This window comes from Chaetodon trifascialis, chromosome 4 (assembly GCF_039877785.1).
Source record: "Chaetodon trifascialis isolate fChaTrf1 chromosome 4, fChaTrf1.hap1, whole genome shotgun sequence".
Classification (NCBI taxonomy): Eukaryota; Metazoa; Chordata; class Actinopteri; order Chaetodontiformes; family Chaetodontidae; genus Chaetodon; species Chaetodon trifascialis.
The window spans coordinates 22090074-22116825 of record NC_092059.1 but is presented as its reverse complement, the minus strand read 5'-3'; the positions used below and the strand labels follow the sequence as shown (position 1 = coordinate 22116825).

The window sequence follows — 26752 nt, the reverse complement described above, 5'->3', positions numbered from 1 at the left end:
TCAAAGTGCTACATTGCAAAATGGGTAAAAAAAACAACATCAGAATAAAAACAAGTAAAATTTGCGCAGAGCGAGGCTGCATATAGGCCTACGGAATTAAAACAAAACAAACAAACAAAAATAACTTTCAAATTTGCAGTCTATGCAAATGCTTGTCTAATGCTCTTTTCTTTTTTAAAAGAATCCACAGTCTGCAGTGCCCTTAGGTGGTCAGGGAGAGCATTCCACAGACTGGGAGCAGCTGTGCTAAAGGCAGGGTTGCCCATAATTCAAAGCCTTGTTCTCTGAGGCTGGAGGAGGTTGGCCTGTCCAGAGCGAAGATGGCGTGAGGAGGATTGGGGGTTGAGGAGTTCTTTAAGATAGGGGGGAGCAGTGCCATGGAGGCACTGGTGGGTCAGCAGGGAAATTTTGAATTCAATCCTGTACTGGACAGGAAGCCAGTGGAGAGACTTAAGGACAGGCATAATATGGTCCCTCATCAGGATCCTGGCAGCACAATTCTGAAGGTACTGCAACTGCTGGATGTTCTTGCTGGGGATCCTGATGAGGAGTGCATTGCAGTAGTCCAGCCTGGAGGAGACAAAGGCATCGACAAGTTTTTCAGCGTCGGAGAGAGTGAGTGTGGGGAGTTTTGCAATGTTCCTGAGGTGGAAGAAGGCAGTCTTTCAAAGGTGCTTGATGTGGACCTCAAAGGTCAGGTGAGGGTCCACTCTGACACCGAGGTGACTATAATAATATAAATAAATATATATACTTTTTTTTTTTCGCCCCGGAAACACAGTCTGTTTTTTCAGGAAGGAGTCCAAGCTGAGTGTTAATGTAATGCATAGAGTTATGGCAATGTCAGTGTGACAAGATGAGGCAGAGGTGAAGTGTGATGAGTGTCGGGGGGGTTCCGGGCCTTGTTGATAAGGCTGACAGCAGACGGGAAAAAACTATTCTTGTGGCGTGAGGTTTTGGTCCTGATGGACCGTAGCCTCCTGCCATAGGGGAGTGTCTCAAAGAGCTTGTGTCCGGGGTGGGAGGGATCAGCCACAACCTTTCCTGCATGCCTCAGGGTCCTGGAAAACAATGCATTCGTTTGGGACATTGAAAGTACTTTCCAACTTCAAAAAGAGGATACCTTGTTACAAATCACCAACACACCACAGGAAAACTGACATTTTAAAGTAAAAGCACTGAAATTATATTTTTTGTAGAATTATATACACAATTGAAGTAATAATTACGGGGCGAAAAATCACTTTTTCAGTGTAGTGGCCGTGGGCTCCAAGCCACTGCCTGGCTTGAATGTCTGCAAGCCCTGCCCCTGGCTTCAGACCCCCACCAATCTTGTCCTCCTCTACCTGGCAGTGTCTGACTTGCTGGCGGGCCTTACAGTGATGCCAGCTGAAATCATCTTGCTGCAGTCCTGCTGGTTTCAGGATAAAATCTCTTGTGCTCTTATGTACTTGTCTGGCTTCAGGTCAAGTCAGGAATCAAGACAAGTCACGATTTATTTATAAATCACATTTAAAAAAAACGACCTCAGTCGACCAAAGTGTTGTACCGTAGTAAAATCACAATATATCATAAACACTATAATAAATAAAACAATACCAGGTATAATAAGAAGTCAATCTAAAACAAATTTAGAACAAAAGAAAGTAAAAAAGATATGTTTTTAGGAGTGTTTTAAAGTGCTCAATGGACTGTGCAGCTCTAACATGAAGAGGTAGGCTATTCCACAGCTTAGGGGGTGTCACTGAGGCTCTGGACAGGACTAATGTGCTCACGCCTTTTCTTTCCAGTCAGCAGGTGGGCGGTAGCATTTTGAACGACCCGCAAGTGGTGCAGTGCTGTCTGGTCAAGGCCAACAAACAACCAATTACAATAATCTAAACGTGAAGTAATAAAGGTATGAATCACTCTTTCAAAAACATTTCTTGGAAGATATGCCTTAGCTTTTGCCAACATCCTTAATTGAAAAAAAAAAGCTCGTTTTGACGATGGATAATATCTGCTTATCAAACCTAAAGTTACTGTCTAAAATAACATCAAGGTTCCTTGCATAAGGATGACAGCAAGACTTAAGGGTGCCAATGACGCTGTCATATCCATCCAGCAGAATTTCTAAATATGGATCCCAAAGGCAACATATATGTATCATGAAGAGGAGGGGGCCCAAAACAGAACCTTGCGGCACTCCACTGCTTAGGGGGGAAGTGGCCCAAGAGTACTGGCCCAGCTGGACAGAAAGGCTCCTGTCTGAGAGGTAGGACTGAAACCACTTCAAAACTGCCCCTAATACCCTTACAGGTATTTCAACGTGACAAAAGAATATTATGATTCACTGTGTCGAAGGCAGCCAACAGATCTAAAAGGACCAGGACAGCAGAGTTACCAGAGTCAACTGTCAAAAGAAGGTCATTTAAAATTCTTAAAAGTGCAGTTTCTGTACTATGGCGTGCCTTGAACCCGGACTGGAACTTCTCTGAGATGTCATTAGGGTCAATAAAAGACCTTAGAAAGAAAAGGAAGCCTGGAGATGGGCCTAAAGTTCGATAAAACTGTTTGGTCAAGGTTATGTTTTTTGATGAGGGGCTGGACCACAGCATGTTTAAGGCAGCTGGAACACAGTCGGTCATCAAAGATGAATTTATCAGGTCCAAAACACAGGGGCCAATGGTATGGAAAAACTCCTTAAAAAGGCGGGGTGGGATGCTGTCAAGAGGACAATAGGAAGGTCTGAGGAGCTGGATAATGTCAGTTAGAACTGAAAGGGACACTTGCTTAAAACTCTCAAAAACAGCACGGTAGATAAGAGAAACAGCAGGATCTGATGCAGACAGCATAAAAAAGGACCTAATATCAGAGATCTTGTCATTAAAAAATTTCAGGAAATTTTCACACAGTTTAGGTGAAGGAACAATAGCATTGTGATCACAGAGGTTTAAAAGATTGTTCAAAGTATTAAAGAGAAACTGAGGTTTATGGCTGTTAGCTGTCACAAGATTGGATAGAAACTGACTTTCAGCAACTTTGACAGCTTTTTGATATTTCAAAAGACTCTCTTTTAGGATGTCTAAGGAAACTTTGAGATGATCTTTTTTCCACTTCCTCTCTGCACGTCTTGTGACAGCCTGCCCACGCCCTCATAACCACTCCCTGGTGCACTGTGCGGCACCGGTTCACAGAGGCTGGATGGCGCTGCTTTATAAAAAAAATCTCCACCTCCAGTGTTAGTTTGATGCCGGATAGTGCAAAACAAAGCATCGGAACTCCTGTACAGAAAAAGTGAGCCGTTAATCCTCACTTCTCGTGCCGCCACGTTCCCGCACCGTCTGCAGTTGCTACCCGGACCTCAACCGGCGATCCATTGACTCATTCACATCTTCACATCTCCGTTGTGACCCAGACCTCATCCAGGCATCCACTCCTGCCGCATCTTCTTATCTCCGTCCCTTTTGCCATAACCTGTTAGCAACCCCACCCCTCCAGAGCGGTTTGGAAACCTCAAAGACTGACAGTGACTAATACCACTCACGTACCGAGTCATTTTTTTTTTCTATCACTCGGACTGAGGCGCTTTTTGTTCTTTATGATTTTTTTTTTTTTGCTTTGTTCTGAAGGGTTTTTTGTTTTGGGAAAAGACTTTATATATATATATATATATATATATATATATATTTATTTATTTTTTTTTCTTGATTGGATTGAACTGTCTTAACTGCCACGCTGTGACTCTGGGATCCACAAATACAGTGTTTGTGTTAACTATAATATTTTGTGCTGTTGTGATTTGGTGTTGCTCAGGTTATTTTCATGAGTGAAGGTGTGCATGGTCAAATGTATTGCCTTTGTGTATGTTGATGTGGGGAAAAAGAAATGTCTCGGGTTATATGAAAAATAATAATAGGTAAGGACTTAACTGACTGACTGAATCAAACATCTTATATGTCAGGAGAGAGACCTGGCTGGCGCCCTAAAAAGAAAAAAAAAAAACCTCCCTCCCTCACATGCCACAGAAAACTGTCACATAAAAAGGGTCACAGCGGTCCGTGGTGCACAATTTAACAAGGGAGTGAGGCAGCGTAATGTTAAATAAAACAGCAAAGTGGTCAGAAACATGTGTGTCAACAATCTCAGTGACATTTAACTCCAGACTGAATGACAATACAAGGTCCAGTGTGTGTCCCTTTTCATGAGTTGGCTCAGATACGGACTGAGTAATATTAAAAGAGTCAATGAGATTGAGAAAGTCTTGTACCAGGGGACGCGACTTGCAGCAGATGTGAATATTAAAGTCCCCAACAATTAAGAATCAGTCATAATTCACAGTCAGTCCTGCCACAAAGTCCATAAAATCCTTATTGAACCGAGGCGGATGGTAGACCACAGCGTACAAGACAGGCGTATTACAGTTTAAAACAACAACAAAGTACGAAGAAACGAGACAGGTCAGAGAATGGGAGTGATAGTGAGCGGGCTCAGGAGATGAGAAAAATGAAGTCTGAAGAGGAGAGTGGGTTTAAGATTATTATCAAGTTTAAGGATAAGAGTGACAAGGCCTTAAACCCTCTCAGCCTGTCGGAGGAGTAAAAAATAAAATGGGGAGTGTACTGAATGTGAAAAGGTTGTTGAATGGAAATATACTTGTGTTCTGTAAATCTGAAGCCCAGCGATTGAGTGCCATGAAAGTTCGCCATCTGCTTAACAGGCCTGTTGAGTGCTTCATTCCTGGCAAAGCTCATGGAAATAATTGAAGATGATTGTTAAATTGCTGCTGTTTTACATCTTGCAATGGAATGCAAGGAGCTTGGTGGCAAATGGGCAGGAATTTAAGAGATTTGTTGATGAATTTAAAGCTTTACCAGAGATTTTGTGCATTCAAGAAACTTGGCTCAAATCATGCTTAGACATTGTTGTCCCAGGATATGAAACTGTCAGACAAGATAGAGGGGTAAAAACGGGAGGAGGTTGTGCAACATTTATAAGATCAGATGTGCAGTATCAGAGGGTGGAAATTAAATAAAATCAAATCAAATCAACTTTATTTATATGGCACTTGTCGTACGTTACAGTAAAAACAAAAAACAGAACAATACAGAACACTGTGACCCGAAACCTCCCACCCCCCCGAATATACACACAGATACACAATTACATACACACTCATGCACATACATAGACATACGGACAGACATACATACCCACACACACAAACAAACACACACCCACATACATACACTAACTGTCGCTGAGGAGACATGGCTAGGCACCGAGAACCGAGGTGAGGAAGAAGCTGCCTTTGGGGGCCATGCACACCGAGAGGAATCATGGTCCATGACTGCGGGGGTGCTGACACAGGGACCATGATAGCCCAGGCAGGCAGGAGGCTCCACACCAAGGTGTAAAGCTCTCTAGCTACCCGGGCCAGGGCCATCCACGGAACAGCACCCCCAATGGTGAACCAGAATCAAATCCCGGTGTGGTAGGCCCCCAGGAGGAAACACTGGAAAATGAGGGGCTAGAACAGTAAAATAAGATAAAAGGTATAGAAGCTAAAACTGAGGATAAAACAATAGAATGTATGAAGTAGACCATACGTAATGACTAAAACAATTGAAATAAAACATTGAAGTAACACAATAAAAAATAAAAATAAAAAATAAAGATATATATAATATAATATTAGAAAATATGAGAATAAAAGTCAGCTTAAGAAATTATAAATAGTTAAATGAGTCAGTTAAAAGCCTGATTAAAAAGATGGGTCTTGAGCCTCTTTTTAAAAACATCAACATTCTCTGCGGCCCTGAGGCTCTCTGGGAGGCTGTTCCACAATCGGGGGCCATAATAACTGAATGCTGCCTCCCCGTGTGTTCTAGTTCTAATTTGTGATATCGTTAAAAGGCCAGCACCGGAGGACCTCAGTGTCCGCGAGGGTTGATAGGGTAAAAGTAATGCAGATAAATAAGAAGGCCCAAGATCGTTAAGACACTTAAAAACTAGTAAAAGAACCTTGAAATCGATCCTGAAGCGCACGGGGAGCCAATGCAGCGATTTTAAAACAGGTGTAATATGCTCCCGCCCTCTGGTCCTCGTCAGCACTCGTGCGGCTGAGTTTTGTAATAATTGTAAGTTATACATGCTCTTTTTGGGAAGACCAGAGAGCAGGGCATTACAGTAATCTAAACAACAAGAGATAAAAGCATGCATCAGCACCTCCGTACTGGCCTGAGAGAGGAACGGGCGGACTCTGGCTTTATTCTTGAGATGGTAAAAACTTATCTTTGTTATGTTTTTGATGTGTGGAATAAAAGTGAGCTCAGAGTCAAAAATCACGCCCAGATTTTTTACTGATTTTGAGGGTTTAAAATCCTGTAACTTTGGTAAAAGTTTCTCTCTCCGGCCTTCAGGACCAATGACTAAAACCTCTGTTTTGTCCTGGTTGAGCTGTAGGAAGTTTGCTGCCATCCATGACTTGATGTCTAAAATACAGTTAAAATGGGCATCAATTGGCCCTGTGTCATCAGGAGACATGGGGATGTACAGTTGCATATCATCAGCATAACTATGGAAGTTGATGCCGTGCCTCCTGATGACGTCCCCAAGGGGCAGCATGTAAAGATTAAAAAGAGTTGGACCTAAAATTGAACCTTGGGGAACCCCACACTTTATCTTATGGGTTCCTGAGGAACATGTATCCATACTTACAAAGAAACTTCGATCAGTGAGGTAGGACGTGAACCAGTTAAAAACAGTACGAGAGAGGCCGACCAGGTTCCTCAGTCTATTTAATAAAATGTGATGGTCTACTGTATCGAAGGCGGCGGTTAGATCCAGTAGAACCAAGACTGTGAGTTTATGATTATCTAAATTACACCTGATGTCGTTTAAAATCTCTAAAAGTGCTGTCTCTGTACTGTGGTTCATCCTAAAACCAGACTGATGAGTCTCTAAAATATGTTTCGAGTGTAAAAATTCATTTACTTGATAAAAAACAAGTTTTTCTAAACTTTTACTTAAAAATGGTAGGTTGGATACAGGCCGGTAGTTATTTAAAACATTGGGGTCTAAATCACTCTGCTTCAGGAGGGGCTTCACCACCGCCGTTTTCAAGGAGGTGGGGAAGACACCTGTCTGGAGAGAGCAATTGACCAAATTCAGTAGCTGTTCCTCAAAGAAACCATAGAGTGTTTAAAAAAACGGTGTGGGAATTGGGTCTAAATGGCAGGTTGTGGGCTTTACCTGGGAGAAAACTCGACTCAGTGTCCTTGCATCAACCAGGGCAAAACTCTCCAGTGTTTCCACAGGTCCAAGCAATGATCCAGGTGTTAAAAGCTGTTGAGATAAAAGACTGGATCTTATGTCATTGATTTTTCTTCTGAAGTGGTCTGCAAAATCCTCGCAGAGGGCGTTATCTGGTGTCTTGGAGGATCTTTTGAAATTTTTGTTTGTTAAAAGATCAATTGTGGAGAATAAGAATTTGGGATTATTTTTATGGTCATGGATTAGGTTTTGGAAGTGAGAGATTCTTGCATGTTTGACTGTTATTGTAGATTTTGAGCTGTTGATGTAGTATTTCATAGTGAACTGTCAACTTTGATTTCCTCCATCTCCTTTCAGCACTCCTGCATTCCCTTTTGAGTTTTTTAATTTCCTCAGTTCTCCACGGAGGTGTGGGTCTTGTTTTGATTGTTTTGATAACAAGTGGAGCCACTGAGTCCAGTGTTGACTTCACTTTATTGTTAAAATTGTCAGTGATAAAATCGCAGGGTGCTGGTAAAATTTCGGCAGGAGTGCTCTGTAAGATGTGGATAAAATTTCCAGCCACTTCAGAAGTTAGGTAGCGTTTCCTCACTGTTCTCACAGGGGCCTCCCGCTGATTAAAACTGGTGATTGTAAAAAACACACAGAAGTGGTCAGACACAGCCAGGTCCACAACAGAGGGCGCACCAACCGACAGACCATAAGATATAACGAGGTCCAAGGTGCGCCCCCTGCTGTGGGTCGGCTGCATCACGTGTTGCTTAAAATCAAGGCAGTGTAAAACGTTTAAAAATTCTCTGGACATTAAGTCTGAGGGAAAGTCCACGTGTAGATTAAAATCACCGGATATTAAAATTCTGTTAAAAGAGGTATGAATAATTGATAAGAGCTCAGAAAACTCACTAATAAAAGAAGCAGAATACTGGGGTGGTCGGTAGACAGTTATACAGAGGATCGGTGGGCTGCTAAAAACGAAGGCATGGTATTCAAATGATGAGTAGCTGTTAAAATTGACTTTGTTCATGTGCATGTTGGTTTTTGTGATTGAAGCAGTACCGCCCCCTCTTTTGCACCCCCTGGTTGAAAATAAAAAGTTAAAATTGGGTGGGGAAGCCTCGGTGAGAACAACAGGTGCGTCAGTGCCAAACCACGTCTCCGTAAGGAGAATGCTGTCCAGGTTATTAATTTACTAAAACAGCTTTAGAGGACAGAGATCTGATGTTAAGCAGTCCACATTTAATTCTCCTATCTTGTTGTACTATTGTGATGATTGTTTTAATTTTAATTAATTAATTAATTCATTCATTCATTCATTCATTCATTCAACCTTTATTTTAACTCGGAAAATACATTGAGGTAGAGACCTCATTTACAATGTAGCCGAGTAAAACAATAAAAACAAAAGCACTTAGACATGGAAAAAGCAAATGACATAAAACTTACATAAAAATGAGTAAGAGGAAGAGCAATAAAAGCCATAGAAGAAGGACCCATTTAAAATAAATAAGATAAATAAAAGCAACAATGATGAGTAAAAACAGTAAAAATGCAAACCATTAATCAAGTAAAACAGGAGCACCTAGAAGCATAACATGAAACAATTAAGGATTTGAATTTCCCTATGGATAAAAATGAGGAAAGCTTTAAATGGCTCTGCATGTTGTTCCATGTTACAGGTGCGCAATATGAAAAACTGGATTTTCCAAGTTCAGTAAAAACAGCTGGCACCTGCAGCATGATCCAATCACTGGACCGAGTATGATAAGAACCCACATTAAAAGAGAGCATAGAACTAATGTAAGAAGGTAAAAGACCCATAAGAGCTTTATAAATAAATAAAACCTGGTGTCTTTTCCTGTCTTACACTGAGAGAGGGCCACCCAACCTTAGTATAAAGGTCACAGTGATGGGTGTCATAAGTATCTCCAGTGATGAATCTCAAGGCCGAGTGATAAACAGAGTCCAAGGGCTTTAGAGTGGCAGCAGAGGCATGCATGTATAAAATATCACCATAATCTAAAACCGGTAAAAAAGTCAACAAGCATCTTTCTACAATGCAGCGGAAAGGAGGGTCTGTTTCTTTAAAAGAAACCAATTTTCATTCTCAACGAAGACACAAGCTTGGAAACATGACACTTAAAAGGTTAACTTTTCATCAATCCAAATACCGAGGTACTTATACTCCGTCACCCTTTCAATATTTGCACCATTCCTGGTCGAGATGATGAAGCTGTCAAGAGTTATATTTTGTGATCTGGAGAACAACATAAATTTTGTTTTGTCTGCATTGAGAACAAGTTTATGATTATTGAGTGCAACTTGAACATCAGAAAAACATTTTTGGAGGGAGTTTAAGGCGGAGTGTGCATCATTTGCAATGCAGTACAATATGTTGTCATCTGCATATAAATGAATATTACTCCCAGTGACAACTGAGGTAATATCATTGATATAAAGTGAGAACAAAAGAGACCCCAGGATGGAGCCTTGTGGGACACCTTTTGCTAATTGCACAAGTTCAGATTTACTATCCCCAATACACACACACTGCTGTCTGTCGCTAAGGTAGCTCTGAAACCATTTAAAAGCCAAGTCATCAAACCTGAGACTCCGAAGTATTTTATATAGTATTTTGCATCAGTGATCCCCAACCCCCGGGCCGTGGACCAGTACCTGTCCGTGGGTCATTCAGTACCGGGCCGCACAGAAAGACTAAATAACTTACATTATTTCTGTTTTATTTATTATCTGAATCTGAACGATGCCTTATTTTGAAAAATGAGGCTTCTCTCCGGTACATCTCGGTCATGTGACACGTTGCCGCTGAAATTTTACAGTCAAGCTAGCAAAATGAGCAAAAAACAGACAATGTTAAAAAGTATCTTTGCAAAGGGAAAAAGGTCCAGTGAGGAGGCAGAGGATGAGCCTACAACTTCAAAGAGAAAGAAAGCTGCATTTAACAGACAGTACCAGGTGTAGCAGAACTAGCCTCCAACTGACCTCTTCCTTCCCTCCTTTTCTGGTGATACTCAAGGGAAACGGAGGTGTAAGCCCGTCAGCTTATTGAATAGTAGACCACCTGGTCTATCTATAATGCAATCAGATTTCAAAGAGAGAGACAGTATGTCTGGCTCAGTGAAGTACTCTTCTCACATGTTGAAAAAGGAGAGCCAAAAGGTTAATGCCTATCACCTATTCAGGGTGTCCCACTCAAACGCTAATCACTCCCCCAATAGCCCTAAGGATCCAATACAGTACAGCTGGCTGGGAAGAACAAAGGCCAGGCTTCAACTGAATCCACAAACCGAGTCTGCTGATGGGTTGCAAAATAGCCAACCTTGAAATGAACTGTTTGTAAGCCGGAGGACTTTGCTTCTTGGTATACCTGACAATTGCATCTCTGTATGAATCAACGCTGGATATGTGCACATGACTAACCCATGATCTGTATGCTGCCCATGTTTTCCCATGTCCCTTGACAAGCTGTGAATCTAACTTTGTTTTAAGATTTGCCTGAGGCTCTGCAATGGAGCCTTTCTACCATCTAAGGGTTCGTAGAGTTTGAAGTTGATTGTGCTTTATGAGACTTTTATTAAGGAACAATCATAAGGATGATAATCATTCTGGCAATCATAGCTTGCCTTTCTTTATTTCGTTATTTCATTATTCTTATTTCTTTCTTTCTTTTTTTCTTTTTTCTTTCTATTTCTTTTATTTTTGTATTAGCTATACATTGAATCATTATTCATGTTGGGATGAAACTGTACCAGGATTATCATTTAATGTTGTCACCCAACCATAGGAAGTGCCTGATGCATGCTGTGAAGAACGTTGAAATATCATTGAAAATTTGTTATTGAAATTATATGTGATTGACCATAGTGAGAAGCAGATGAGCCCCTCGTGTGAGTCATTGATTAATTCAGCTCTTTGAGGCGATTGCGCGTCACAAAAGCGTCTCACATGTTCGACGGCCGGCCCATTAGACCCGCCCCAGGAGCGAGGCTTAAAGGTCTGCAGCCGCAGCATGAATTCAGTGCGTGTTACTCAGTTTTGTTTAGATTATGTTACGTTACGATTAGTTTCGTCTTTTAGTTCTTTTTCTTAAGTTTTGCACAGTTGTTTTTGCTCTTTAAGTTTTTTTTCGTCTTCGAGCTACTCAAAGCCATTCCGAGTAGCATAAGTTATCTTCAGAAGACGTATTCTTATAGTTCGCCGCAAGTTTCCAAGTTAATCTTTTTGCTTAGCCAAACGTTTAGTTTTAACATCAGTAAATTTAGGCAAGTAGTACTAATTTTGTAGCCTTCTTCGACTGGCCATCGAAGAGACTCTTGATTTGTACTATCAGTCTAAAATACTCCGTCACGGACTCAACCGAACCAAACCCTGCAGCCAGCTGTTGATCCTTGGTCCGGCTAACGACCATCCGGAGCAGTCCCTCATCTGTAACCGACACCGCAGAACCAGTTCCAGAGAAGCCCCGTTCGACATCAGCTCTTCAGCTTGGAGTTTGGGCCTTCCACCAGACCACCAGGCAGATCGAGCCACGGACGAACATCTGGAACGTCTTCAAGTTAGTTCGGAGCAGAGCACAACGGGACGCCATCAGTCAAGTAGGCACGCTAAGCGGGTTTGAATAAGAGTTGGTCCGTGAGGTTAAGAGATGCTCAATTCGTCCAAATTCTCTCCGTTAATTGTTTATTCCCTTAACTCTACGTTCGCGTCCCCATTATTCCCTTTCAGCTACCTCTCACTATCGCCAATTTATTTACCATTGTGTTGCCATAGGTTTCTCGTGTGTTTTGTCATATCATCTCCCATCTTCTGTCTTATTATTCATGATACATCACTCATTATCCATAATTCTGCTTAATAAATGATATTTTGATATAAGTCTTGGTTAGACGGTGTCCTTTTGAACTGAATATATACGATCCCTGTATCCAGAGTTTACACTTCAGATTATCAGATTGGTTTACTGTTAGTCCATTCGTTAGTAATTTTTATCAGCTTATAGCAGTTAATTTCTGCAGTCCTTCTTAGCTGAGGAAGGTGGTGCCCCGTCATTTTATCAACGAATGCAACATCAAATTAAGGTAGTTCCCCTAGTTACACTACACAGGAGTCCTACTTAAAATATGGATTTATCGCGACAGGTGATTCCAACGCACCAAGCCCTCTCTGCATTATATGTGGTGATCGACTCTCTAATGAGGCAATGAAGCCTTCAAAACTGCTTTGCCACTTGCAGACCTGCATTCCCTCGTTGCAGAGAAACAAGCTCAGGGCTCCCATTGATTGAGCGTTAAGTTGAGTGAGATTTTTCATGCACTTTTCACTAATTTTTGTGGTGTATCTGTATCATATTTTGAAGGCATGCTTAAACGTTGCCATAGCGACCAGAGAGCATTAGGGGGCAGAGCATTAATGTATAAAGAAAGCAGAGGGTCAGACGGTTGTATCATTTTATTTTGATGTATTTATCTGCCACACCTCAATGGCCGGTCCGTGAAAATATTGTCTGACATTAAATCGGTCCTTGGTGCAGAAAAGGTTGGGGACCACTGCAGTACATGATCCACTGTATCAAATGCTTTTGAAAGATCAATAAAAGGAGCTGCACAGTGTTTTTTCCTATCTAAGGCTGTAATAATGTCATTTAAAACAAAGGTGGCTGCAGTAATAGTGCTATGTCTTTCCCTAAATCCTGATTGATGCATGCTGAGGATGCAATGTGTTGAGATGAAAGATTTTAATTGTTTTTTGACAAGAGATTCCAAGACTTTTGACAGGCAAGATAATTAAGAAATAGGTCTGTAGTTATTTAATTTAGCAGTTCCACTGCCTTTATGCGAAGGTGTTACATAAGCGACTTTCCAAACCTTAGGAACTGTGCCATTTGAGACTGAAAGGTTAAAAATGTATGTAATATAGTTGACAACAATTGGAGCAGCAACTTTTAGAAAGAAGGGGTCAAGTTTATCCTCTCCCACAGATGTCTTGGAATCCAAGGAAAGAAGTGTGTTAGCTACTTCATCGATAGAAAAAGGCCACAGTGAAAAGCAAGGAGTTGGCGTAATATGGGCGGTGGGATCAGTAGTAGAGAGTGGTGGTCCTGTATAAAAGTTGTCGAACAATTTACCAGCAGATGCAAAATGATCATTAAAAGCAACACAAATCTCCCTGTGGTCTGATATAGAATACCCCAGTGCTGTGGTGAGAGGAGGGGATGAGACAGAAGACTTGCGGTTAAAAGATTTTACTGCCTCCCAGAAATTCGCAGCATTAGAATAAGATTTTGGAATAAGATTTAAATAATAATCAGATTTAGCCTTTCTTATTGCATAAGTACATTTATTTCTAAGCTGTCTAAAAGAAAGTAAGTGACCAGAGTCCCCAGTACGCCTGGCCAGGGCTCAGGCTTTATTTCTCTCTTTAATCAGAGAGGAAATTTCTGATGAAAACCAGGGGCTTGACCTATTCTGTATTCTATATTTTTTAAAGGGTGCATGCTTATTAACTATTAAGTTGAATGGTTTACAGCAGTGGTCTAGGGCTTGATCAACATCTGACATTTTGGCAGTGTCATGAATATCACTTGATCATTCAGGAACATTACTTCATCGAAATGTTTGAAGTTTCTTCTGGATACCATACGAGGACATTGTTTTCTTATTTTGGTATTCCTGATGCATGTTACTTGACAGTTGTCATTAATGCCAAGTTGCCAAAAGGTCAGCTATCTCATTAATAGCAGAAGAGGGAGCAGTAGGTGGTCTGTATATACCAACCACAACAATAGAATTATTTTGTGACACTTTCAGTGCCAAGAGCTCCAAAGATTTGTGAACTGAGACTGCTTTCAGAAGAGTACAAGTAAAACGAGTTCTTGAATAAATGGCCACACCTCTTCCTCTGGTATTTCTGTCTATTCTGAATAGGTTATAATCATCCAAGGCCACCTCAGGATCACTTACAGTGCATCTTAACCAAGTTTCAGATAAAACCACAATTTCAGGATTTGTATGAGTTATTAAAATTTTCAGTTTATCCAGCTTCTCATGGTGAGTAATGCTCCTAATATTTAAGTGAATTAGAGCCAGCCCTCTCCTATTCTTAAAATCTAAAGGAGTAAGGGATGGGCAAGGAACAAATTCGGACTTCAGAGAAGCACTGAGTGGAAGAACTTGTATTGGTCTTGAAACCACCTGAGCACAAGGGGGAGCTGGTGAGACAATACCTGATTGGGATGACAACAGTGGTGTGGAGAGGAGGTCGGACGGTGGTTGGTGACTGGTAATAACCTGTGATGAGCACACCTGGTCATTTGAGGAGGTGGCAGGCCACAGTCAAACTGTCAGAGCATTTAAAATGGAGTAAAATATGTTGTCTGCGTGAACCCAGCCTGCTGAGATGGATACCAGTAGTTTAAGAAGAAGAAGAAGATGATGAAGGCAGGCTCGTTTGCGTGCTGAAATTAGATTTTTATGTTGAACTCCTCCTTCTCTGTACTTTTGGTTTACTTAGTTTATGTGGTCGGGGGGACAGACACAGTCTCTATGGAGTGTTGGGTGGGTAACTGCTCTAATGGAGGCGCAGAGAGGCGTGTAGGACTGCAGCTCTGCCTCAAGGTCTCAACTCTGAGTTGTCAGGGGTTAGGTTCATAAATAAAATCGGTCAGATTTCTAGAGATGAGAGCTGCTCCCTCCAAAGTGGGATGGATGCCGTCTCTCCTAATCAGACCAGGTCTTCCCCAGAAAGTCTGCCAATTATCAAAGAAGCCCACACCGTTTGCTGGACACCACCTCGACAGCCAGTGATTGACATGCAGCTAAATATGTCATCACTGGTCAGATTTGGCAGGGGTCCAGAGAAAACTACGGAGTCCGACATCATTTTAGCATATGTACACACCAATTCCACATTAATTTTAGTGACCTCCGATTGGCGTAACCGGGTGTCATTACCGCCAACGTGAATAACAATCTTACGGTATTTACACTTCTCCTTAGCCAGCAGTTTCAAATTTGATTCAGCGTCGCCCACTCTGGCCCCCGGCAGGCATTTGACTATGGTCGCTGGTGTCGCTAACTTGGAGCTGCCAATAATCAGAGTTGGCTTCTCAGCGGGTGTGTTGCTGAGTGGGGGGAACCTGTTTGAAACATGAAGTGGTTGGTGGTGATCCGTGGGCTTCAGCTTGGGACTATGCTTCCTTCGAACAGTCACCCAGCCTCCCTGGTTTCCCGGCTGCCCGGGAGCTGTCGAGGGACGGCTAGCCGGAGCTGCACTTGGTTGGTCCGCACCGGCTACAGGGGCCTGGCTAACTACAGCTTCCAATTCACTAAGCCTTGCCTCCAACTCACCAAATAAACTACATTTATTGCACGTACCAGTATCACTCAAGGAGGCAGAGGAGTAGCTAAACATAAGACACACCAAGCAGGAGAGAGCTGAAGAGGGACAGAGAGAAGCCATCGCTAGCTGCTAGGCTAAGCTGGTGTAGCTAGCAGAGCAGACAAGCACGTAGACAAATAAAATTAACGGTCGCTAAATAAACAGACTTATGGGTGCTTGAGCAGAACTATCCATCCATCCATCCATCCATTTTCTATGCCGCTTATCCCTTTCGGGGTCGCGGGGGGGCCGGAGCCTATCTTGGTTGTCAATGGGGGGGAGGCGGGGTACACCCTGGACCGGTCGCCAGCCGATCGCAGGGCACAAGCACACAACCATTCACACTCACACTCACACCTAGGGGCACTTTAGAGTCACCAATCAACCTAATGAGCATGTTTTTGGTCTGTGGGAGGAAGCCGGAGTAGTGCCACCGTGCAGCCCTGAGCAGAACTAATGTTACTTTAGAGTGCGGACAATAGGCCGCTGTAGCAAAACACAGAGCAAATTACACTCGGAGAAGAAAGAGCGACAAACGCACGCTACTACTAACGCAGCAACCGGAAACAGGAAGTGAGACGATACGCTTACCTCGGCACGTCAAAATGTTGTCTCTGGTAAATAATATATGGAAGGAGGGAACGCTTCCTAGTTCCTGGAAGCAGGCAGTGGTGGTCCCAATCTTAAAGCCAGGGAAAGATGTTTCAAAGGCGGGGTCATATAGACCCATTGCTCTGACAGCAGTGTAGTGCAAAGTTATGGAAAGGATGGTCACTGATAGATTAGTATACAAGTTGGAGAGGAAGGGTTGGTTTACCCCAAGGCAAAGTGGGTTTTGCAGAGGGAGGAGCACCATGGACTCAGTGATTTCTCTAGAATCAGACATTAAGAAAGCCATGGCTAATAAAGAAGGACTTGGAGTATCCCTGTTCGCAGTCTGGGGCAGTCTGGAAAATAGGGAGAAATATTAAACACATAACAGAGCGAATGCAGGACGCCCAAAAAGGATTGTTAAATGGCGTGAAAAATGGGGATTTAAAGTGTCAGTGGAAAAAACTAAGTATGTGGTTTTTGGTAACAAAAAAAATGAATTTCAGGGTTTATACTGTATATGTATGGACAAGCTATTGAGAAGGTAAAAGAATTTAAATTTTTCTGTGTTTATTTTGATGAAAAATTAACATGGAAAAAGCATATTGATAATATTGTGGGGCTGCACGGTGGCGCAGCAGGTAGTGCGCGTGCCTCACAGCAAGAAGGTCGCAGGTTGGTAATCTGGTAATCGCTGGTAATCATTCACGTTACATTTAACATTACAATGTATTTTGTATTTTAAAGGAAAAGGTGCGACGTCTGCACAATAGTGACGGACACGACAGGCGATATGAACCTGAGCAGGGGTAAGTTAATGAAATACACAGGAAATATTCTGCAGAATATAAGTAAACGTAAACGTTGCATGACCTGTAATTTTTGTGTTTTGCAGACTAAACTCGCCCCACAACGAAACGGTGACATCATATTTGATGGTGACTTTAACTGGGAGTCCAGACATGGATGGTGTGGACAGCAGTCTTTTAAACCCTTTCTGTTGTTTGTTGTTGTTGTTTTTACTGAAGCCTGTCTTAATTATTTCAAACCAATTTATATTTTCTTCCAGCGGCCTGTAAGACATATTATGAGATGGTGTGGAGGAGCTTCAGGTATGCCCAGCCAGCTCTTTCAGTTCAGGCAGCAACTGTGAAGATTTCAGCTCGCAGCAGACAAAGAAGGAAGCAGGTAAGAGTCCCATGAATGCCGCTTTATTTTCACAACAATGTAAAAATGGGCTGAATTTTATTTATTATCTGCATTGTTTTTGACAAACATGCTCACATATGTTATCATGTGTTATTGTTTCTTAGCAGTACTAATATTATATTAACACCTGTATTTACAGCTGCTGGAAGCAAGAAGGAGTGTCCTAGCTCTCCAAACTCTGCCAGACACTGCAAGATCGGCTGGAGAGCGACCCAAAGTATGTGGTGACACACCGCAAGAGGCTTCGCATCGAGTCCCCTTCAAAGCAACAGGCACCAACTCAGTATGACCCAGAGGCAGCAAAGAAGCATTTCCAGAGGCCTTAGACTCTTTTTCATGCACCATGGACCAGCGGCATGGCCCAACCCAGAGACTCTTATCAGTGAAGCCCTCTGCACATTTCCTTGCTTTTTTTTCCCAGTAGTCACTGAATTTCCTTGGTCGATCCTTGTTAATGTGTGTGTCACGATTTCCTTAAAGACTTTTTTTCAAAATGTTTCTGTCAACTGTGTTCTTTATGTTCTACTGTGTGGTAGTGTAGAAGGTGGATTGCCAAATAAATCAATGAATCATCAATCAAATAAAATATGTATGTCATTTATATTTTATATATACATAAATATAACAATACAATAACTATTTTAATATATTAATTATTAATATATTAATTATTAATACAACAATAGTAATAATATATATTATAATAATAATAATTAATATATTATTATAATAATTAAATATAATCTATGAATTTAGTGTGTTTTTATTATTATTATTATTATTATTATTATTATTATTTGTGGCGCACAGATGACCAATAGCAGCAGAGTTGTCATCCAATGATGATCACTCACTCATGTGACTGGAGTTGCTATCCAATCACATGATGGTTTCCTTTTAAAATGCCTGTGGAATCATCCAATGGTTGTTTGTGAAGTCAGCAGGCCAGCCTGAGTAGATCAACGTCGGTAGCATTCATGTGCTAATTAGAGCTATTCGCACCTTTGCGAAGGCGCGATTAACCACGCCCCCCGCCGACAGATGGTTCGTTTCCGACGATTTTCGGAGCCGACGAAGTTCCCCGTAAATCAACGAACTTCGCGGGGATTTACGTGTCAAAAATGGTTTTTCATGCAGTGTGCGTGGGTTCTCTCCGGGCACTCCGGCTTCCTCCCACAGACCAAAAGGTGACCAAAAACATGCTCATTAGGTTAATTGGTGACTCTAAATTGCCCCTAGGTGTAAGTGTGAGTGTGAATGGTGTGTGTATGTGCCCTGCGATCTGCTGGCGACCGGTCCAGGGTACCCCGCCTCTCGCCCGTTGACAGCCGAGATAGGCTCCGGCCCCCCCGCCACCCCGAAAGGGATAAGCCCCATAGAAAATGGATGGATAATATTGTGAATAAATGTGAGAAAGTGGTGAACGTAATGCGTTCTCTGTCGGGAAGCTCATGGGGTGCTGGCAGGGATACTCAGTTAATGATTTACAGGGCCATGATAAGGTCAAGACTAGACTATGGTTGTGTGTGCTTTGGAACAGCAGCAGAGTCAAATTTAAAATGGTTGGATTTAATTCAGGCAAAGGCACTCAGAATATGTTGTGGGGCACTCCAAACAACACCAACTCCAGCTTTGCTTGTTGAAATGGGTGAAACACCTCTGTGAATTTGAAGGACTAAACTGTTGATGCAGTATATTATTAAGCTGCAGGCACATCAAGGAGAGCACCCAGCAAAATATGTACTTGTTGTTACCTGGGAGTGGGGGGTGGGGAAAAAGTCTAAAAAAAGTCTCATTTTCAATATGTGTAAATGAGTGGAGAAGCTGGAATTGGAAAAGGTAGGGGTGGCCCCTCAAGTTCTCTGTTGTACAGAATTGAGCAGGCCGGAGGCATGATAGGTTTTCTTTGGGTGCCTGCCCATGTTGGGGTGGAGGGTAATGAGATGGCAGATGGCTAACAGGGGACTAAGGAGGGAGGTAGAGTTGACAGTGGGCATCGGGTTATCTGAATGTTGCTTTATCATCAGGGATGACATAACAGCTCAGTGGCGACAAAGAGAACCAGGTAAGGACGGTGAAAGCAGTCCTTGACTTCATCACCTCCACAGGATTACAACTTTGGAAGTAGGAATGGCCTAAACTGCAATCTCACCCCTACCTGTGAGAGGCAGCAATGTGCCACAAGCGAAGGCACACAGGCTGCCGGAGAAGCACATGCAATCCTCTGAGAGGATGGCGAGGCTTGGCTTGAAGAATTAGACAGCTTCATCCTCACCTCTGCCTCTGTTAGGAACATGGTGCTCATATCAATGGACCGCTATGGGGCTTTTTGTTACCCTCTGTGTTACTTATCCATAGGGTTGCCACCTTGGATTTGTGAAAAAAAGGGACACTTGACCAAATGTTTGGGGCGGAGGGCTCGGGCATTATTACCAGTTCAGACTAACCAAATTAACATGAAATTCGGACATAGGAGACAGAAACAAGGTCATGTTAATACATTTAATCGTTCAAGGGTCAAAATCTCACACACACGATACTGACTGCTACGCACACCAGGGTAGATGTAGGCCTGCACCAGCTGATAATTTTGATGAGTCACCCCAGCCGTGAGACATCTGAGTTCAGCAGCCATACCAACACACTAGAACACAGAGAGAGACATCACAGCCGTGTTTCACTCCATGGTACACACTGGTAAGCTCTGCCACTGCAATCTTGTCTTCTTCTGGTGAACCTTTTTTGGTCATAAAAGTTGCAATGGCTGCCTGTTTTTGTTTGTTTGATACCAGAACTTGATGCTTTTTTGTTTTCGCGTGGATTTCCAAAGCATTTTTCCTTCATATTTTATGGAGATTTTTGCCAGACACAAGACAGAAGTGGCAGAAAAATGGTCTTCCTGGGTCGGCCGTACCCATTCAAACTCTGAAAGTGTCACCCAGTGAGGATTGTAACAAGTATATCGTTTTTTTCATGCTGGTGGCTTACATGAATTTGCTCCTTCTCCTTCCTCGTCAGTCGTCTCTCCTCCCATTTCAAATTAAGACGCCAAGACTTGGTGAAAAGAAGACGGACGCCTGGTAATTCAGCTTGCTCTGTCTCTCTTCTGTCAAGTTTCCCTCCCTGCTTAGCTTGCGTGAGCCGCTTTCAGCGCTGGGGCGTGTGCGCATGACGTACGCATAGACGGGAAGCAAACAGAGACAATTTTAAGTAACCACAGAAGCACAGGGGACCTTTCTAGACTACAGAACAAAGGAACTCAAATTAGGTTTTTGCATTTTTCCTAAAAAACAGGACAAAATGTGTCCCGGGAGAGATTTTTTTTTTCCCGGGGCAGCTGGTAAAAAAAGAGAACAATTCTGGGAAAACCGGGACGGGAGGCAACTCTACTTATCCATGATAACACCAAGCAGAGTTCAAATCTGTGTGTCTCTGTGTTGGACCTGTTCTGTTATCTTATCTTGTCACAGATTGATTCAGGTGGCACACTGGAAAATCTGAATGAGACAGAAGCTTACAAACAGAGTAGTCTCTGACAAAGGAAAGGAGATGATTGGAGGCAAAGGGAGAGGCAAAGGAGCTCCAGGTGGCGATCTTATGATTTATCCAGTTTCAGCCATGGATAGCCCAGTACTAGTGGATTATGGTGAGTAGACATTACATATAAACTGATTTTCTCATTTTTCTAACCATAACTTAAGATTGGGTGAGGCGTTAGGGGCAGAAGGGGTCACAAATACCCCCACCATTGCTGGTGAGCCCGATCTTTTTGGCCGCATGGGGCAAATTATTATATGGAGACCCAAAGGTATAACCCTGTTTGAATGCTTCTCTGTCTCTCTTCAAGGGAGAGGGTACTTCGGCTCCCCCTCGGAGGCAATACCTGAGGAGGAGCCTTCCTCCAATGTTGAGTTCACTCTAGCTGACATAAAAGTACTAGTCACAGAGCAAGCGGAAACAGGAAACAGACTAGCAGACTTCATCCCTTCACATTTGGTACCAGTGAAAAGCCCTAAATGTGCTCTCTAGACAGCAAAAGGAGTTAATTCAGTAGTATGCAGTGGGTGGGGCATATTCAGGTTTAAAAATGCCCTCCACAGAAGACAAATTTGAACTACTGGTAGTCAGGAGGATATTGAGTGCAACACTAAACCTAAAAGTTTAATGACCTGATACCCCTACACTGTCTACCTGCGGAATGTTCCAAACAGGTGTGTTCTGAACAACAACTTTTCCAGCCTTTAGTTGTCCCTGTCCCAACTTGTTTGAAATGTGTTCGTTGTATAAAATTCTGAATAAACTTACTTACAAAATAAATGAAGTTAATGAAAACATGACAGAAATTTACTTTGCACTGTTTTCAATGCAATTTATGTTGAAAAGGATTAGCAAATTATCACATTATGATTATGTATGTTTTAAACAGCAGCTTTATTGTAGGCTATATCAGATTATTATTGCTTGTAGTGTATTGAGAAGATACACTACAAGCAATAATGACAAAGATGTATAAGGAGAGAGGTCTGTGTTAATGTATGGAGCACAACAATGGCGGGGGAAAGAATGATGCAATGGAAGAGATGAGGAAGGAGCTTGGAGGCAAAAAAAAAAACAAGCTGATAAGAGGAGGAGGCTGAGGGACCATCACAGAAAAGATGATGAAAGAGATGAAGATAAGATATAAATGTCTCGTGAACAAGTGAATCAGAGGGCTGCTACAGCTCAGCAGCTCCACAGTCAGATCCACAGTCACTATCTCTGATGATGCAGTCAGTGGAAGCGGCTGATCTCTGTATCCCTGCCCTCAACACCTCCTGCAGGTCAATGTCTATGACTCCCAAGGCCATGTTCATCAAAACACTGCTGTCCTGTATCGCTCTGCTTACTGTGACACTCAACTTGTTGGTCATCATCTCCATCTCCCACTTCAGGCACAGTCACTTTCCTTGAAATATAACAGCTAATATTTTTATTTATTTATTTATTTTTATTTATTTATTTTTTATTTATGGATGGAAACTGTGTTTATTCTATGCTGTTCTATGCTGAAATGCCAACTTTAAAACATGTCATCTGAAACGTATCTTTATTTGCAAATGAAAATGTCATTCTCACAGAGTTTTGCTGTTTTTCTGCCACAATAAAAGCAATTATCATGAAAATCTACTTAATAATGCCAAGACACTCCTGTAGTATTTCCTTCATAAACAGTGGAGCTTACTGATATTATAGAGCTTTATGTGGCATGTAGGCTATGTAGAGTTTGCTTTTAATATTCCTGTGTCTGTAATAGTAAAATATCACTTTCTGTATTCTGTCTGTTTTCTCACAATAATAAATGTGATCTGATCCATTGCACTGAATATGAGGCACTAATCATAATCTCCCCCTCCAGGCAGCTCCAGACCCCTACCAATCTCATCCTCCTCTCCCTGGCTGTGTCTGACTTGCTGGTGGGCCTTACAGTGATGCCAGCTGAAATCATCCTGCTGCAGTCCTGCTGGTTTCAGGATAAAATCTCATGTGCTCTTATGTACCTGTCTGGCTTCATCCTCACCTCTGCCTCTGTTGGGAACATGGTGCTCATATCAATGGACCGCTATGTGGCTATTTGTTACCCTCTGCGTTATTCTTCCATGGTAACACCAAGCAGAGTTAAAATCTGTGTGTCTTTGTGTTGGACCTGTTCTGTTATCTACAACATTATAATACTGAAAAATTACTTGTCACAGATAGATTTGTCTAATTCCTGCTACCAAGAATGTGTAGTTATCATAAACTACATTTCAGGGGCAGTAGACTTGCTTCTCACCTTTTTCGGCCCTGTTACTGTGATCATAGTTCTCTATGTGAGAGTGTTTGTGGTGGCTGTGTCACAGGCACGTGTCATGAGGTCTCAAATTTCAGCTGTCAAATCAATTACTGTGACTGTTAAGAAATCAGAGATGAGAGCTGCTAGAACTCTTGGTATTATCCTTCTTGTGTTTATACTTTGTCTGTGTCCATACTACATTCCTTCTCTAGCAGGACAGGACACCACAGTTGGTGAAGAGTCATCAGTTCAAAGTTGGCTGTTCTATTGTAACTCCAGTTTTAATCCTCTGATCTATGCCTTTTTCTACCCCTGGTTTAGAAAAGCAGTTACACTCATTGTCAGTCTTCAGATACTGCAGCCAAGATCCCGAGAGGCCAAGATCATGTCAAAATAAACGTTTTACAGTTTCCAGTCTAAGTCATGGTCAAGTATGAATGTATGTGATTTTCTCAACTCTACACTCACTTAGTCCACAATAATATTTATTGAACACAGTGAAAGCACAGTGTTGTGACATAAAAATGCATCAATGTTCATAGAACAGAAATTGTACTCTCTTATGTATATTCAAGAACATTTTTCCTTATGTACATGGTATTAAATACTGCTTGAAATAACATTTTTTGGTGCTCTGATCATTGTTGATTTATAATTCTGTTTGTGCAAAATTATAAGCAGGAACAAAACATTTAGGTACAACATTTAGGTGCTCATAAAGTTGGAATAAAATGTTTGTTTTTTTTACCTCTTTCCATGAAATGATTGTGACAATGTGATTCATTCTTGACAAATAAAGTGTATATCTTCTCAAAACTGTATTAATCAATATCTTGCAAACATATTCACAATGAAAATTAAATCACAATTAACCTTTACAAACTGTATTGGGTATTGAATTATTACTGTATTCTTATTATAATTAATTATAATTATTACAATGTATTATTTGAGAAGATCATGCATATGAATGTCCAATATTACTCTTTCAAATGTCACACAGTCACTAATATCGACTATGGCTACTCCTGAGTGGGCAGGGTGTCCTGCTTTTCAGTCAGAGCCTAGTCTAACTCCTGTACAGTTTGAGGAATATTGTCCCTCCCATTGATGGCTTGGCCTAAGGCATCCAAGGCATGCTCAATAAGGTTCATATCAGGGAAGCAAGCGGGCAATGGCATCTGCTTCACCCCCTCTGCATCAACATATTCTCTCACTGCAGCTGCCCTTTGTGCTCTAGCGTTGTCATCTTACAGATGAAAGTTGTTCCCATCGACCCATCTTGCATGTGGGAGGCAGTGTTCTCCAGGATGTCCCAACACAGCGACGTTGACGTTTCCATCCAGCACCACCAATGGTGTCTTTTCTACATTATGAATACCAGCCCATACCATTAATGAGCTGCCACCAGCATGAGTTGTTTTCTGGATGCAGTCATCGCACAAAAGTTTTCACCAGGTAATCACAGAACCCATCGTCATCCATCTGTATGGTTAAGGATATAGTGGCTCTTGTCTGTAAAGATAACATGTCACCAGTGCCAAAGCTGTAATCTTTTGTGCTCCCTCACTGTTATGATTGTTATGATTTAGTACATTTGTTTAGTATATCCTGGATGCTGTGTGTCATCCTGGGCATAAGAGGGTGTATGTGTATGTGTGTGTGTGTGTGTGTGTGTGTGCGTGCGTGTGTGTGTGCTCTGCTCTGCTCTCTCTCTGCCCTTATTACAGGTGGGGAGGCGTGATTGGCCGGTGCTGCTATTTAAGGGGGAGGTCGGTGGACCGTCTCCCTCTCCTGCTTCTCCTTCCGCTTCCAAAAGAGACCTGTGTCAAATGGTGTTGCTGCCGCTGTGGCCGGTGGCTGAGTTTGTGTGTGTTGGTTACCGGGTATTGTGATTATTGTAAATACTATTAATAATATTAACTTTATCCTAACGAGGTGAGTAGCTGTAGGGGAGGGAAGCCGGTTAAGTTTACTTGTTTTCTCCTGTTTTGGGTTAGGGAGGTTTAGAGTTTTGTAATTTATTTTATTTTACTTTGGACAGGTAAGAGTCGACAAAATGGAAGTATTTTGTTTGTTATTTTGGCCATGCCCTCCCCGACGCCATTGTTACTTGATGAAATAAATAAAAAAAACCTTGTTAGACTGCAGAAAGTTGTGACCGGCCTTTCTTGGGAGCTGGGAGGAAGAGGGGAGCCCTTTTGTGTTGTGGTTCCCCTGGTCTGGGACATAACACTCACTCAGTGAAGTCGAGCAACTCTGTTTTGAACAGTTAGGTGTGGACACTTGGCCATTCGTCTTGCTCAGTAACCATGCTGAAGCAACTTTCGATTTACAGTTTGGTGAGAAACATTGATTCCATGGTGTCCTCTCCACAAACGGTGAGGGCGGCTCGTTTGCATTTTCCAGTTTCTACGGCACAGATTAAGCAATTGCCGAACATTTCGTCTGGTAGTCAGTCATGGTCATCCTGGAGATTTTCGTGACCTCAAATGAACCTATTCTTGATGAACTTTGAGGATTTTACAGACCGCACCCAGGGAGTCCATTGGTGTAGGCGATGCCGATCTGGAGCCTGACGTCGAAGGAGGAACCCCTTTGGGACACTGGGCAGTGGGACCTCTGGGACGCTGGGCAGCGGAACCTTTTTCAATTAGTTTTTTAAATGTTTCGCACTGGAGGTTTTAACAACAATGAATTGCTCACTGCTCACAGGCACCTTTCCTACAACTTTTAAAATCGCTTTAATTAACCCACTGCCTAAAAAAGACAATTTGGATTGGTCTGTCATCTACAGACCAAACTCCAAACTGCCTTTTCTGTTAAGTGTGCGAACACACTTGGGCCCGAAGGAGATTACTCATAGTGATGGGCTCAGAGAGAACACAGGAGAACAGGCAGGTCGAATCAATGAAAAAGTTTATTAACCAAGGGTGTCCACAAAAACGGGAAACAAAAGGCAAAGGCACAAAATGCTCTAGGATGGTTGCAAACAAAATATGATTTAACAGAGAGTGTCCACAAAAACTGGAAACAAAAGGCGAGAGCATAAAATGCTCTAGTAGGTCACGAACAGACTCCTCTCACAGGCAAGGCTAGGCTGGGCTGAAGGCTTACCAACAGGTGGAAACTCCTGAAAAAATAAAAAGTTCAAGTCAGAACCGACACGAAATACAGAAGAACAGAAGACTGGCAGAGGAACGGACGGGTGTACCACTGAGACAAGCAGACGATCCGACGAATACTGGTGGTCTGAGCTGGAGTTAAACACAACTGCTGATTAGGTGTAGATGAGATGATGACTTGCAGGTGTGAGAGGAGGCAGGGCTGGAGGAGCTGGGCAGGCAGGTGCAGTCCACAGCACGGACCTGAACAGACAGGGAAAGACAGACAAGACCACAAGGGGGCAAGGAAACACAGGGAAAACGCAGTGGAAAGGGGGAAACCAAGCATTGCCTAACATTTTCTGGGTAACATTTTAGAAAAAATGTT

At 42.2% G+C, this 26752-nt stretch overlaps 3 protein-coding genes across 3 annotated transcripts in view; 2 read left to right on the top strand and 1 right to left on the bottom strand.

The window, feature by feature from the left end:
- LOC139329877 (mitochondrial adenyl nucleotide antiporter SLC25A24-like) overlaps window positions 1-26752 on the top strand; it is a 378717-nt gene that overhangs the window by 147315 nt on the left and 204650 nt on the right. The gene's annotated exons all lie outside the window — the stretch shown is intronic.
- The window catches only part of LOC139329891 (EEIG family member 2-like), a 354478-nt gene that overhangs the window by 135223 nt on the left and 192503 nt on the right, over window positions 1-26752 (bottom strand). The window lies entirely within an intron of this gene.
- Window positions 22213-23657, top strand: LOC139330130 (trace amine-associated receptor 13c-like). The gene is made up of 2 exons (XM_070960865.1): window positions 22213-22379; window positions 22844-23657. Exons 1-2 carry the CDS (start codon window positions 22213-22215, stop codon window positions 23655-23657), a joined length of 981 nt encoding a protein of 326 aa, XP_070816966.1.

Bases quoted from the DNA above. Each gene is read 5' to 3' on its own strand.
- LOC139330130 (XM_070960865.1), top strand. From the start codon at position 22,213: ATGCAGTCAGTGGAAGCGGCTGATCTCTGTATCCCTGCCCTCAACACC. The intron at 22,380-22,843 runs GCACAGTCACTT...CTCCCCCTCCAG, and splicing joins ATCTCCATCTCCCACTTCAG to GCAGCTCCAGACCCCTACCA.